The following is a 14,568-nucleotide window of genomic DNA, read 5'->3' as shown; positions in this document are numbered from 1 at the left end:
CACATCGCACTCGGGCCCCCGAGCTGTGCCCCGGGGCGGGAAGGACGCTCGTCACAAGATTCCAGTGCAGCCCTCAGCTCTGTTCCTCGCATCTGGGGAAAGGGAGGCCTCAGATGGCGGAGGGGGGCCCCCCTAGGGCTGCCCAGCAGCGCTCTGCTGGCCTGGGCTCTCCGGGGCCCAGCCTGGCTTGGGGATGGAGGCGGCCGCCGTCTCCCGCTCTGGGCTGTCATGGCGGGACCACGGTCAGCCTGAAGGCCGTGCCCCTCAGCCTCGGCCCCTTCGCCCTGGCCACGTCCACACGGAGAGCAGGCCCAGCTGGTCCTTGCCGAGTTTCAGGTGGGTGAGCAGGGGAGAGAGAGACACAGGATGTGCCCGAGCTCTCTGCCAGGGCATCTCTTGCCAAGTGGGCACCCACCTGCCTTCCCTGTGCCCCGTTCCGGGTTGACACGGGCCCAATGCACGAGGCGTTACAACCAACTCAAACAGCGGAGGCGGCAGGATAAACAGGATATTCAAGCCCAAGGACTGTTCTCCCCCAACAGCTGGCCTCATGCGACCTTGGCTAACAGGGTCTTCCTTGGGGACCCGTGTGCCCAGTTCCTGTCCTTCTGAGGCCTGGGCAAGCCACCTGCCCTCTCTGAACCCTCCCAGTTTCCTCAACTGGAAAATGGGGCTCAAAATCTCACAGGGTTGGTGTGGGGACTAATAGTGAAAGTGTACCCAAAGCACCCAGCCCAGTGCCAGGGACACAGCAGCTGCCAGGCCCTCCCCGGCGGCGCCTCCTGGGGGCGGGGCACCGAGAGCAGAGGCATGCGACTCGCTGCCGCCCCCAAGAGGCCACTTGCTGAAACAGCCGTTCTCAGTCTGTGAAGATGCAGACAGACTTGGCTTCCCTTCCGGGCTCTGCCCTTTCCCCTTCCGCCCGACCTCCAGCAGGTGGCTTCTAACCCTTACACTCCTCTTCGAAAAGGAGGGGCAGTGATACCCCTGCAGGGCTGCGAGGGGATGAAACCAGGTGAAGGAGGAAAAACACACCTGGTAGGCAAACAGGAGCCAACAAAATGGCATTTGTCATCAATCGCCCGCTCTGACAGGTCTGAGCTTCTGCAGGATGGGCCGGGCTACACTGTCAAGTGCTGTACACACGAGCTAGCTGCAGGGTTACGAGGGTCCTTCTGGGGCTCGGCCGGGGCTCTGGAGGCTGGGGTGGGGTCACAGCTCATAGAAATCCGGGTCAAAGGCACCCTTGGGTCCCCTAGTCCAGTCATTTCTATTTCTGGTCAGCAAGGCCTGGGCAGCTGGACACAGGCCACTCTGGGGCCCCCAGAGCACCTGACCCAAACTCTCTAGGAATGGGGCTCAAGCACCTGTATTTTAAATGAGCTTCCTAGGTAATTCTATGTCAATTTTTTTTTTTAAGCCTATTGCCCAGAGTAGAAAATTCCAACCGAAAACTAAAAGATGGGTAATACAAGAGGAAAACGTGTGAGGCTCAAGGTCCCTGTGTGGCTTTCGATGGCTCCTGCTCCTTCTCTGGGCCACAGGCTCCCAAGACTTCCCAGCAAGGAGGTTAAGTTGCTGGGCTCTGAGCGCCCCTCTGGCGTTGGAGTCCGTGAGCTTTTGAGTGTCAAAGTGTCCTGCGTGACCACTGATCAGCCAGTAGAAGGGGTCAGGACTGCGGTGGGCTTCCCTGGTGGGAACTCAAATCATAAGGGCATAAGCAAAAATAAAAAAAAAAGAGAAAGAGGGGAGGAATGTATTTGAACTAAAAAGTCCGGGGGTAAAGATGACTTCAGACATAGCTAGATCCGGGCACTCAAACGATGTACTTTCTCGTTTCCTTAGTATTGGCTTCCTTCTTTAGTGGGTTGTGCCAGATATTTGTATCTAAAGTCTTTGAGGGGAAAGAAGAGACCCACACAATTCTACAGAGACCCGAATCCACCTTTGTGGGTAGCGAGTCCTTTTATTCAAAACGTGAACTCCATGATTCTGCAATAAGGTCTCCTCATTTAGGCAGCGAGATGTATCTTCTAGTGAGTCTGGCTTGCACAGTCTTTTTTTTTAAATTTTATTTATTTTTATTTATTTTTTATTTTTCGGAAGCTGGAAACGGGGAGAGACAGTTAGACAGACTCCCGCATGCGCCCGACCAGGATCCACCCGGCACGCCCACCAGGGGCGATGCTCTGCCCACCAGGGGGCGATGCTCTGCCCCTCCGGGGCGTTGCTCTGCCGCGACCAGAGCCACTCTAGCGCCTGGGGCAGAGGCCAAGGAGCCATCCCCAGCGCCCGGGCCATCTTTGCTCCAATGGAGCCTTGGCTGCGGGAGGGGAAGAGAGAGACAGAGAGGAAGGGGGGGTGGAGAAGCAAATGGGTGCTTCTTCTATGTGCCCTGGCCGGGAATCGAACCCGGGACCCCCGTACGCCAGGCCGACGCTCTACCGCTGAGCCAACCGGCCAGGGCCGCACAGTCTTCAACATGGGCACATACGCAACTGTGTGCTGTATGTGTGTGAACACACATGCATTCATACATGTAAGTATGTACGTAATGGTTCAAGAGTTGCACAAGCACTCCTGGGGTCTGGAGGACCTCGGGAAGAAGGGGGCGTGGTTTCTCCCCACTTTGGGAGATTTAGCCGAGGGTAGCTCAGACTTGGGGGTCCCCCAAATGCTTTTAGCAGACAGGACCGTGTCCTCATGTGACCTGGGGCCAGTGACCGGGGGCTGGTGAGCCAGAGAATACGGCTGCTTAGAAAGCAGGACCCTTGAGCCTGACCAGGCGGTGGCGCAGTGGATAGAGCGTCGAACTGGGATGCGGAGGACCCAGGTTTGAGACCCTGAGGTCGCCAGCTTGAGCACGGGCTCATCTGGTTTGAGCAAAGCTCACCAGCTTGGACCCAAGGTTGCTGGCTTGAGCAAGGGGTTACTCGGTCTGCTGTAGTCCCCCCAGTCAAGGCACCTATGAGAAAGCAATCAATGAACAACTGAAGTGCCACAACAAAAAACTGATGATTGATGCTTCTCATCTCTCTCCGTTCCTGTCTGTCTGTCCCTATCTATCCTTCTCTCTGACTCTCTCTCTCTCTCTCAAAAAAAAAAAAAAAAAAAAAAGCAGGACCCTTGAGCTGCGTGTGAGAGGACAGGGTCCTCTGTTTGCCTTGCTGTCTTTGAGCTATTCCCTTAGCCCCACAGCCGGGCGACAAGGTCGAGTCACCTCAGAGCTCAGCTCTGTGAGGTGCCCAACGTCAGGGGCAAAAGCTGGCTTTGTCCCGGGTGTGGTTCGCGCTCAGAAACGGCACCAAGCACAAGCCTCTGGGGTTCCAGTGGGGTGGGGGGAAGTTTAGGTAGGAGGGTGAGAAAGGAAAGACACAGGAAGCCTGAGGGACAGACATCCATGTAGGACAGCTAGACTCAGGCAGAAAGAAACCTGAGGGGAAGACACAGAAAACTGTGTGGCAATGGTCCCTGAACACGAGACCGAGTCCGGCAGGAGTTTCGTAGTCACTGAGTCCGATTTCTGAGCCCCTCTGGCGATGGGGACCTTGTCTCCTTCCCAGGTAGCGCCTGGTTAGCGGGTGCGCCGGCTCGGAGAGGTTTGGAGCCCTCTAGAGACGGGTCAGAGTCTTTGAAACCCGCATAGAGCGACGCCTCAGAGCACAGGCGGTATCTAACACGCTGCCGTCGAGGGCAGAGAACAAGTAGAAGAACATCAAATTGTGGTGATTTGCTGTGAGAAAAGCCATTGAGGAGCTGCGGTAAGGGACAACAGGGAGGGGCCAGCTCAGGTCAGAGGGCAGTCAGCGAGGTTCTGAAGAGGTGACATCCAGAGCTGGAGGCACCTGGCGAGGCGTCCCGGGCAGAGAGAACGGCGGACGCAGAGACCCACAGCAGGAAAGAGGTCAGAATCTTCTGGAATAGAAGGAGGACGGGTAGGGGCCAGCAGGGACGGGACAGGTAGGAGCTGGGTTTGGAGAGACAGTGGCTGGATGGCACAGGCTCCCGCAGGGCGTGGGAGGACTTGGGGTTTAAGCTGAGAGGTACACGTCCGGCTGCCGCACGGAGGGTAGAGCAGATGGAGCAAGCCCGCCAGGGACAAGGCTGCGGCGTGTGTCTCCTGGCCCTGGCTGTGCAGCCTCCAGCAAGGTGCTTACCCTCTCTGGGCTTCGCCGTGACCCACCCACAGGAGGAATGTGAGGCTGATTTTGTTTGCTCGTAGGAGGAGCTCTAACTAGATGGAACAGACAGTCTTAAGAGGTAGTGAGCTGGCCATCATGGCAAGCATGCAAACTGAGGCTGGCTCCAGCATGAGAGAGGTTGTAGAGAGCGCTCAGATACCAGAGAAGGGTTAGGCAGAATGGCTTTCTGGTTGCCGAACCTGACCTTCTATGGACCCCAGTTCTGGTCCCATCTTTGTCCCTGTCTTGCTGGTTGACCTCAGGCTGGCCACCCCCCCCCCTTTCTGAGCCTCACTTCCCAAATGATGAGGGAAACGGGCTGGGGGATCACGGTGGGCTCTCCCACCAGCCCATTCTCGAAGTTGCCCGTTCTCAGTCTTCACCCCAACCCCCGCCCGCAATGGCCACCGTCTTGGCAGCTGGAGGCGCCCCGAAGAGCCTGGTCTTAGTCTTGGCAGAAAGTCCTCCGCGTACCCATCCATTTCAATTCAAGCATCCTGAGTGACCTTTGGGTTGGAAGTCTCTCCGTTCATCCTAGACGGGGGTTATTTTCTTTGGAGTCTCCTTGGACGGCCCCGGAAGCGGAGCTGGCTTCTATGGGCAGCCTCCCATCCCTCAGCCACCCATATAAGGGCCACCACCACCCAGAAGAGTCCTAGGAGACCTCGCAGGAGAACAAGGATTCGTGAGCATCCTTCTCCAAACCTGTGAGTGGTGAGCTTCCCCCGATGACACCCCGCAAGGAGGTTCTTCTGAAGGCTTTGCGGGCAACAGGCAGAGGAACGGGGCTGCTTGGGTTCTGAGCAGAGCCAAGTCAGAGAGAGAGGTAGATTATATTCAGAGAGAAGTCAAACTGGTGAGCAACGGCGGGTCACGACCCGGAGCCCGCTTATTCGTTCGTAGTTCTATTCAGCAGAGAGCGAGTTGTTGAACGGTACCAGGTGCGGGCTCTTCGGCGGGGGGCGGAGGGCTTCGACAGTGGAGTCTCCGTCTCAGTCCCTCCTCTGAAGAGCTCACAGCCGGGCCACAGAGGCGGACAGGTCATTCCGATGCTGGAGCTCAGGACTCTGACCAGAGAACAAAGGCAGAAGAAAGGGTGGCATGTAGCCCCCTAACTCAGGTCAGACAGGGGCCTAAGGTAGGCTCCACAGAGGACATGAGGTCAGTAGGCAGCGACCCTGCTGTAAAGACCGGGGACTTGTAGTCAAGCCTGACTTTGCAAATCTCGCTTGTGGGTGCACGGGCCGCGGGTCTCTGGGCTCCCGCGTTCTGACCTGGGCTGTACGTTCTGCTGTAAAACAGGAGATGGCCACAAATGCCTCAAAGGAATGTGAGGTGTCCGAGTGGTAGGTGCTCATGGAAAATTCCTTTCCCCTTTGCGTAATTCTCACTCCTGTTTCTTCCACGGATGTCCAGGTGTCAGGACAAGATGTTTCAGCTTTGGAAACTCGTTCTCGTGTGTGGCCTGCTCACTGGGGCCTCAGCCTCTCTTCTTGGGGGTCTTGGCAACTCAGGCTCTCTTCTTGGGGGTCTTGGCAATGACCTGGGTAAGGTTGTAAACAGCTTGAAACCTGTCGTGGAAAACACCCTTGACACCGTGGACCACACACTTCAAGGTGAGTCACCGGAACCCTACGCTGCATTACCAGGGGCTGCCACCAGGGGCCGCCCTGTATGAGTGGTTTCCAGGGAAAGGTGGTCCTTCACTTACTTACTTTTTTGATGAACAAGCCATGCTTAAAAGACTATCCTTTTACATATTTTGCCATGGAAAACTTTGTCCAATATGTACCTAAGTTCCTAAAAGTGAGATTTCAAAAGTTCAAGTGATAGACACATTTTAAATTCTGGTAGATGCTGACAGAGAATTCCCTACATTAACATTTTCTCGGACAGTGTCTCTGTACCCCCTTCACCCCAGGGGTATAGGCAACTTAAATGCTTGGCCAGTCTCGTCGATGAAACGTTGCAACCCGCCTCACTGTGCGTTTCTCTAATTATGGAAGATCCACTCATTCCCCCCCCCCCCCCCATTTTAGCTTTTCATAGTCTTAGCATGTTATTCTATTGGGCTGTTTCCCTTTCTTACTGATTTGTATGGACTCATTGGAAATGAATTCTACCTAACCTAGGTAGCTGTATTCCTACATTTATAGTTAATCGAGTCTCCTTTTTATTCTGATTTCTTAAAAGAACTTGGCTTTCTTTTTCACTTTCTGGAAAATGAAGACAACACACACATTCACAAAACACACACACATATTTATGCACCATATATATATATATATATATATATATATACATATACACACCATATATATATGAGTTAGTAACGTTTGTAAAATGCTGCCTCTCAAATATTGTCAGGCAATCTTTAAAGATACAGGAGCAATCTAATCTTGAACGTCACTGTTGAGAAAACTAAGCTCAGAAACAGAAGCGTCTGGTTCAAGTTCACCTAGTGAGTTATAAGACTAGACACAGTTTTATTCTGATTGGCACTCTCTGTTTGCATCCTTCTCACCAGGAAGATACACTGTCCATTATAGAGCCGAATTGTGGTGCTATGATTACACATCTTCTCCAGTACAATGGCATGCATTCTAGCTAATCCCTCTTTTCGCTGGGGACCTCCCATGAGGACCCTCTGTCCTCCTGCCCCGGTGTGAATTATTGCTCTCTGGGCCTGCTGCATATAACTCTCATCCCGGGACTCCAATTTGTCACGTTTATGGGTCGGAGTCGTACGTTTCCCTTGATTCTAGATTTTTCTGTCTCTTAGTCTATTTCCTCATTTTGTTTGACCTAGTTGTTTTCCAGCTCGTGTGGACATCTCACTTAGACCCGTAGACCCCACCCCATCCCCAATCCCTAGTAGAGGCTGGGGGTATAATCATTATCCATTGCCTGGTCAGTTGCTGGATTGCTTTGTTGATGAATAATGAGCAGACATTAGTATGAAGGCAGCACGGAAGGAAGAGAGGCGCCGTAGCCGTGTGTCTTTGGGCAGATTTCTTAAACTTCTCATCTTTTATTTTCTCGTCTGTAACATGCAGACAAACGTCAGATAGTTATACCTCACTGCATTGTCAGGAAGAGGGAAGGAAACCACACAGGCAGGGAGGCTTCTCTGGGGCGTGACGCCCAGTAGCTGCTTCCCACGTGGTCCACAGCACTGACCAGACATCCTTTCCTATCAGGCATCCTCGGGTCACTGAGGAGCGACTTGAAAGCGGTTCAGGACTCCAAGGTTTGGCAGCTGGCTAAGCAGAAGTTCCTGGAGGCGGAAAAAATGGTGAACGACGCCCTTTCTCACATCCTTTCATTTAAGGACAAGCTTTTTGCGTGAGTTGGTTCCTCACGGTGCAGATAGATCTTGGTTCCAAATAAAGGGGAGGGGGTACAGGAATACATTTCTTTGAGAGAAAGGGTTAAGTTTAAGATTAAAAACAGAAAGATAGGCCCTGGCCAGTTGGCTCAGGGGTAGAGCATCGGCCTGGCATGCAGGAGTCCCGGGTTCGATTCCCAACCAGGGCACAAAGGAGAGGCGCCCATCTGCTTCTCCACCCCTCCCCCTCTCCTTCCTCTCTGTCCCTCTCTTCCTCTCCCGCAGCCTAGGCTCCATTGGAGCAAAGTTGGTCCCAGGTGCTGAGGATGGCTCTATGGCCTCTGCCTCAGGTGCTAGAATGGCTCTGGTTGCAACAGAGCAACGCCCCAGATGGGCAGAGCATCACTCCCTGGTGGGCATGCCGGGTGGATCCCGGTCGGGCGCATGCAGGAGTCTGTCTGACTGTCTCTCCGTTTCCAACTTCAGAAAAATACAAAAAACCCAAAAACAAAACCCAGAAAGATAACTTGTTCTTCCCACAGAGCCACAGTGGTCTGAGGCAAAGTCCACTAGAACATGATTAATGAGAGGCAGGATCAAGGGGCCAATCTGGGCATCACGTGGGTTTGTGTTCCCACATTCTGTAATTTCAGGGTCAGGGGGAGGGTTCCCTTCCCTCTCCCCTCCAACTGTTTGCTGGTGCCTGGATTCCATTTTTCAGGGAACAAGGCTTTCTCCTCCAAATATAGCTGAGAATAAAATTCTGAAACCCCTCAGGGGAGAGAAAAATGAAATTCACACCTGCTGGCTCCAAGCATAGAGTTTTGGAGTCAAAAGTTTCTGGGTTCAAATTCCGACACGAGCAATTATTCTTCCTGGGAATCTGGGGGGAAATCACAATGGTCTGACCCTCGGTGTGCCACGCGGTACTATGGAGACGATCAAACCTCTGAAGAGGGCTACGGTAATGCCCAAAGCAGGCAAGGCTGCGGGTGCTCAGATGCTCAGCGCCGCCCTGGCGCAGATAAGTGGTCAGCGCATGGCTGTCACGAGGAACAACAAGGGCAAATTCTGTTTTCGGCACAGGTTGAAAATCAGCAACGTCCACATCATGGATGTCAAAGTCGAACTCACATCTGATGGCAAAGGGCTTACCATGAGGTTCCCCTCCACCGCGGACGTCTCCGTGGCCCTGTGAGTACGCGCTAGAATCTGCGGTTTGGGGGAGGCCGTGCCGCGCGGCCAGTGGCGCCGTGAACCGGCAGCGCGCCCTTTTCTACGCTGCTGTGTGGCCCCGGGGCCTCAGTCTCCCAACCTGCAAATAGGGGACTTGTTCTGCTCCCAAACCCTAACCGTTAACAGGTTCCAGCGAACTTTGGCCATACCCACGTCTCTTTTCAAAGGCTCCTCCGTTAAATACGTCTATTCCTGGGCGGACATAACATTTACCGAATGGTAAAACTTGCCAAAATTGAGAAGGTTAACATTTATAACTCTTGGGCAAAATTTTCTCCCGCATTATTTTGTCTTTCCCGATTCTCTTTAAATAGCAGTGACCATTACAGACAAAGGCCTATATATAGCCGTGCATAGGGGTCTCCAAACTTTTTACACAGGGGGCCAGTTCACTGTCCCTCAGACCATTGGAGGGCTGCCAAATACAGTGGTCCTCTCACTGGCCACCAATGAAAGAGGTGCCCCTTCCAGAAGTGCAGTGGGGGCTGGATAAATGGCCTCAGGGGGCCGCATTGCGGCCCGCGGGCCATAGTTTGGGGACGCCCGAGACTTGTGAAAAATTTAACTTTATTTTTAAAAATGATTTCTATTGAATTTATTGCGGTTACCTTGGTCAACGAAATTCTGTAGGTTTCCAGTGTGCAGTCCTACAACGGTCATCTGCACACTGCAGTGTGTTCGCCACCCAAGGTCTAGCCTCTCTCCATCACCATTTCCTCCCCCCGCCCCCCCCCCTCCCCGTTTCCCTCTCCCATCTGCCCCCCCCCCGTCATCCCCATACTGTTGTCTGTGTCCCTGAGGTTCGTTTTGTTTTCCTGTTTAATCTCTTCACCTGTTTCACCCCCCCAGCCCCCTCCCCTCTGACAGCCGTCAGCGTGGTCTCTGTACCTATGAGGCTGTTTCTAATCTTGTTTATTTCGTTCCTTCGGTTTCGCATATAAGTGAAATCATATGGTAGAAAAAGACATCATTTTAACGTCTATTAATGACTTTTTTAAAAAAATACAGAGGTAGGAAAGTGAGCACCTGGTGGGGGGGAAGTCTTTATAAATTAAGTACACTACCGGTTCATCGTTCATTGGTGATGAGATCTGGGGACGATTACCCTCTCTGTAACGCTTCCTCGTTCTGAAAATAGAGATGCTAATATAGTACTTCTCCCTCACGGTATGATCAGGTGGATTGATCTCGGGGAAATACCTCTCAAAAGTGCCTAACATAATCTGTGCTCAATACATGTTAACTAGTATTATTTTAATGAGTGTGATGTTAACGAAAACTTTCATATGAACCCAACCCTATGTGGCCAGGAGAAGAAACACCGAATGTGACTATGCAAAGCCCTTCAAGAACAGGGACAGTGCTGACATTGCCCACAGGAATCCTGAATAACGTCCCCCAGGTGGAGGAGCCCGAGGGGGACGATGTGGGGGTCTTCTAGACCCCTCCTCACGGTGATGCGTCCTTCCTGCAGGCCCGTCGTTGGCAAGCTGGTCGACCTGAAGGCTTCCCTGGACCTCCTGACCGGTGTCCGAGTTGAACACAACGCCCAGACTGGCGCCTCCACAGTGGTCCTGACAGAATGCGCCAGCGACCCAGCCAGCATCTCTCTCTCCCTGTTGGACGGGTGAGTCCCTCCCATCCGTCTCAGCGGAGTGTCCCGGGCCCCTGACATCAGCCCTGTTCCTCTACCTGGCGTCAGCCCTGTTCCTCTACCTGACGTCAGCCCTGTTCCTCTACCTGGCGGCGCACAGTGTGTGTGTGGGGGGGGGAAGGGGGTTAGGCTCTGTCATCAGACAGACCCTGGTTCAGGTATCAGCTCTGTCACTGGCTTGTGCTGAGGAGGTGACAGGGATGCTGAGAGCCGAAGGTGGGAAGGAGCCAGCCGTAGCAAGCCCCCGTGTAATGTTTAGGTACCAGGTTAGGCGCTGCTGTGCTTTGCTCGTCCCCACGTCCCCAGATGAGCTGGGGCCCTGGCGCTGCTCTCTGATATCTGCTGAATGAACAGGCTTGTTGAGGGGACTCTCGTGAGGGACTGAGGTGGGCCACTGGGCTCAGACCCGGGGTCATAAGGGATGCCTCCCCTGGGTAGAGGGAGGCTCTGTCTATGCTTGGGAAGGCATCTCAGTGTCCCCGGAGTTTGTTTGCCTCCCACCCTCCCCCTCCCCTGCCCTGCTCCCCCACTGCTTGGGAGCTCTGCCCACTCTGCCACGCTTTATTCGTTTCTTCTCTTTTCCAGCCAAAGCGCATTGGTCAATGAGGTCGTGGACACTATGACCAGCTTCCTGAGCAACACCGTGTCCTTCCTGGTGCAGAAGCAGGTGAGTCCTCCCCTCCTGGGGGCCCGGTGGGGGGAAGGGCAGAGGGAGATTGGCGTTTACAGGCCTGGGCCCCTTCCCTTTCCTTCTGAGCTGCAAACTCGGCATTGGGCTGCCAGCTGGAACCTGCCCCTCTTCACCCAGCCCGGGGCCATTGCGGGGAGGGGCGCGGAGGCCTGACAGGAGCTAAGATCACTGCGTCCCAGACGGGGGCTGTTGGCCACACCCATGCATGCTGTCCGCGGACATCTTCCTTTAACCAACACAATGTCACTCACATCAACGTATTTAAATACACTTATTTTTAAAAGGAAACTTCATATCCCTACCACACATGGACATTAATATCACTTATAATTAATTTAAAAAATAAGCACAGACCTATAAAATAGATTCCCCCCCCCCCCTTTTTATCGGCACATCATCCAAAACCATGTGTACCAGCTGCAGGATTGCTGTGCATTATACAAAACCGTTACGGACCATGTGCCCAAAGGCCCAGAGAGTCTGCATTCTGCAAGGGCGCTGGGAACCTGGGTTTCTGAAGGGATATCCTCTGTGAGTCACTGAACTGGAGCCCGGCTACTGGCTACTCAATACTCACCGTGGGGTCTTCCCCCCACCCCACCCCCGCCTTCCCCTGGGGGGGTGTGTGCCCTAGAAATGCAAACTCTCAGGCCATGCTTCAGGCCTGCGGAACTAGAATTGGCATTTTAACCAGACCCCCAGGGAACAGCAGACAGAATGATAAGAAACGCTGCCGCCCGGTTCCCAGGGCCCCATTTGACTCCAAAGTTCAAGGTTTCGAAGAGTCGAGGGGTCTGGGGGTGTTAGCACTCTGGATTCTTGGGGTTCTAGAATTTTACGTGGTAGGTTTTGGAATTCTAGCATCCTATCGTTCTCAGACTCTGAACTTCGATTTGCACTGTTCTAGAACCCTCAGGGTCAAAGGGGTTCTAAGCTCCCAGCGCAGGGCACCGCCGAGGGTGGCCGGCAGCCTGTGCCCAGTGGGTAATGGACCTGTCCTCTCCCCTCCTCCCCCGTCTCTCCCTCTCTCTCCCTCCTCAGATGTGCCCACTGGTCCGCCTCTTCCTCTCCACCCTGGACCCGGAGTTCGTTACTAACACCATCAGTAAGTCACAGCCTGGGGGAGTGGAGGCGTGCCCCGTGCAGCCTCCCCGGGGCAGGCAGGTGGCTCTCCAGGGCGGTGGTGCGGCCCTGCGCCCACCCCAAGGGACCCTAAGGAAGCAGAAGCACCCAGAGTCCTGAGCAAGTCGGGAGAGTGTGGCTGGAGGGGTCCCCGCAGAACGGAAGGGGTTCTGTGGCCTCCGAGAGTCCTCTCCTGTCACCCCCACCCCCACGCTCCCCACCCCCGGCGAACCCACAGACGCTGCCTGGCAGGATGATGTGAGAAAGGAGAGGGACTGTATTCTGCGTTCACTTCCTGGCTCTGTGGCTTAGCAACCGCGGGGCCTTGGTTAAAAGGCTCTGCCTCTCTGAGCCTCGGTTTCTCCTGGGTAAAACGAGATGGTAAACATCATAGAGAGGTTGGGGAGTGTACCCGTTTTACAGATGAACACACGGAGGCTCAGAGAGGTTGGAGTGACGTGTGCGAGGCTCCACGGCCATCTGGCTGACCCACTGGAGAGTGACCGCCGTTGGGGTCTGGTTTCTGTGGGTGGAGGCTGAAGGCCGCTATTGATTTTGTTCCTCCAGACAAACTCCAGCAGGGAGCCCAGGTGCAAATCCACGTCTGAAGAGGGCAGATGAAGAGGACTGCTGTGACGCCCCCGCTGGTGAGGGGCGGGCTCCCTGCCTCGTGCTCAGGGAGGACAAGGCTTCTCTTCGGGGGATGACGGGGAAGCCAGAGCCGAGCTGGGGTCCTCCTGCTTTCCTTGCAACAGACTGAGCCCCGAGGCTGCTCATACCCTACACCCCCAGCCTTGGTCCCATACCCGGACTGAGCGCAGATCCCTGTCGCAGACTGGGCTCTGGCCCCCGTTATTGACGGAGCCCTGATATTGGTCACAAATGGAGCCCTGACCTGGACCTCAGACTGATCCCCAATCCCGATTCTAGGCAGAGCAGTGAACCCTGACTCCAGTCCTGGGCTCTTGATCAGTCTTTTGACATTTGCCATTGTCCCTAAGGGATGAGGGGAGTAAAGAAGTCAGTGCCAGGTGCCAGAGAAAGACCCCAAACCACAGGCGCTGGTCCCCTCTCCGAGGCCTTAGGCCCCGAGGGCATCGTGGGAAAGAGCTTGGGCAGTCACGTGTGGCGAATAGCAGGTGCCCATAGGGCCCGTGTGCTGTCAGTGGCCTCACTCCCTGTGGTCTCATTCCAGATTCATCGCAGTTGCTTGACTGTGCTACCTCGTAGCATCTCCCTCCGGGAAGACGCTGCCACCATCCAGCTGGCGTGGGAGCCTGAGCCCGGCCGGAAGGACCTCCCTCGGCCACTGGTAGCCTGCACGGTCAAGACAGCAGTCTCTGTGCCCTTCACCCTCCGCCCCCCGCAATAAAGACCACTTCTGCATCCTCCTGTGTGACCCGTTGCACTCCTTTCAATGTGGGGCTCGGGGAGAGGAGGCAGCTAGGGCAGCAGGGAGCTGGATGCAGCACTGGAAGAGACGTCTGTGCCTATCCAGCCAGGGCCCTTCTTTTATAAACGGGGACACCGAGGCACAGAGGGCCAGAAACTGACCTCAGGCCCCGTAGCCAGTCTGCAGCAGCGGTAGGACCCCCCCGGTCCGTCTGTCTGTTCACTCTTTCAATGGGGACATAGTGAGAACCTCCGCTGGACCAGGCGGGCAGTGGGAACAGGACAGTCACCATTCGTAGGACAACCTCACCTGGTGCTTTCCCTCCATCCCCCTCCAAGGACTCTGAGAGGACTTGTGGAGGATCAGGGGACACCTGGGACAGCTGGACCCAGGAGTACGGGGCAGAATGATGCAAGGTCGGGGGTCTGGGTCACAGCCCAGCCTGCGCCTCCGTGTCTTATGAAGAGCTAGGGTAGCGCTGGAGACGAGGTCTCTTTATGTCGGACCGAGACTGAGAGGGACCAATTGGGCAAGGGGCGGGGGGTGGGGGCTACTGGCATCTCGTGTGTAGAGGCCAAGGACGCTGCTAACATCCTACAGTTCACAGGACAGCGGCCCCTCCCAGCAAAGACTCATCCAAGCCGAGATGTCCATAGCGTTGAGAAAGCCTGACTCAAACCGTTACGCACATTATCTTGTTGAATTGCTGAGTGATGCAGTGAATGGTTCTGGGGGAAAAGGTGTGGCAGCTGAGGCTCAGAGAGGTGAGGTGACTTGCTCAAGGCCACACAGCTGGTCAGAAGCAAAGCTGGATTGAATCTCAAGTCACCCTCCTCCAGAGCTAGTGCTTCCCTGGCTAGCCAAAGAAGAGAGTGAGAGTTTTCTTTCCTGATTACATCTTGTGACAATCCCAACTCCCAGGAAAAAAAAAATACACAAGGAGGTCTCATGATCTAGGGCCTC

At 54.6% G+C, this 14,568-nt stretch overlaps 1 protein-coding gene across 2 annotated transcripts; it reads left to right on the top strand.

Annotated features, from left to right (window-relative positions):
• The first annotated feature begins 4,739 nt into the window (after positions 1-4,739).
• BPIFA2 (BPI fold containing family A member 2) lies at positions 4,740-13,600 on the top strand. 2 transcript variants are annotated; one of them, XM_066384062.1, is made up of 9 exons: positions 4,740-4,888; positions 5,598-5,797; positions 7,382-7,526; positions 8,596-8,703; positions 10,220-10,372; positions 10,985-11,066; positions 12,132-12,195; positions 12,780-12,859; positions 13,408-13,600. In XM_066384062.1, exons 2-8 carry the CDS (start codon positions 5,611-5,613, stop codon positions 12,818-12,820), a joined length of 780 nt encoding a protein of 259 aa, XP_066240159.1. In that variant the 5' UTR covers positions 4,740-4,888; positions 5,598-5,610; the 3' UTR covers positions 12,821-12,859; positions 13,408-13,600. The 2 variants fall into 2 exon arrangements, with proteins under 2 accessions (XP_066240159.1, XP_066240160.1); XM_066384063.1 differs by having other exon boundaries at positions 4,880-4,895.
• The last annotated feature ends 968 nt before the right edge of the window (positions 13,601-14,568 follow it).

Source organism: Saccopteryx leptura, chromosome 5 (genome assembly GCF_036850995.1).
Source record: "Saccopteryx leptura isolate mSacLep1 chromosome 5, mSacLep1_pri_phased_curated, whole genome shotgun sequence".
NCBI classification, from domain to species: domain Eukaryota; kingdom Metazoa; phylum Chordata; class Mammalia; order Chiroptera; family Emballonuridae; genus Saccopteryx; species Saccopteryx leptura.
The sequence above is the reverse complement of the archived record's forward strand: the minus strand, read 5'-3'. Positions and strand labels throughout refer to the sequence as shown.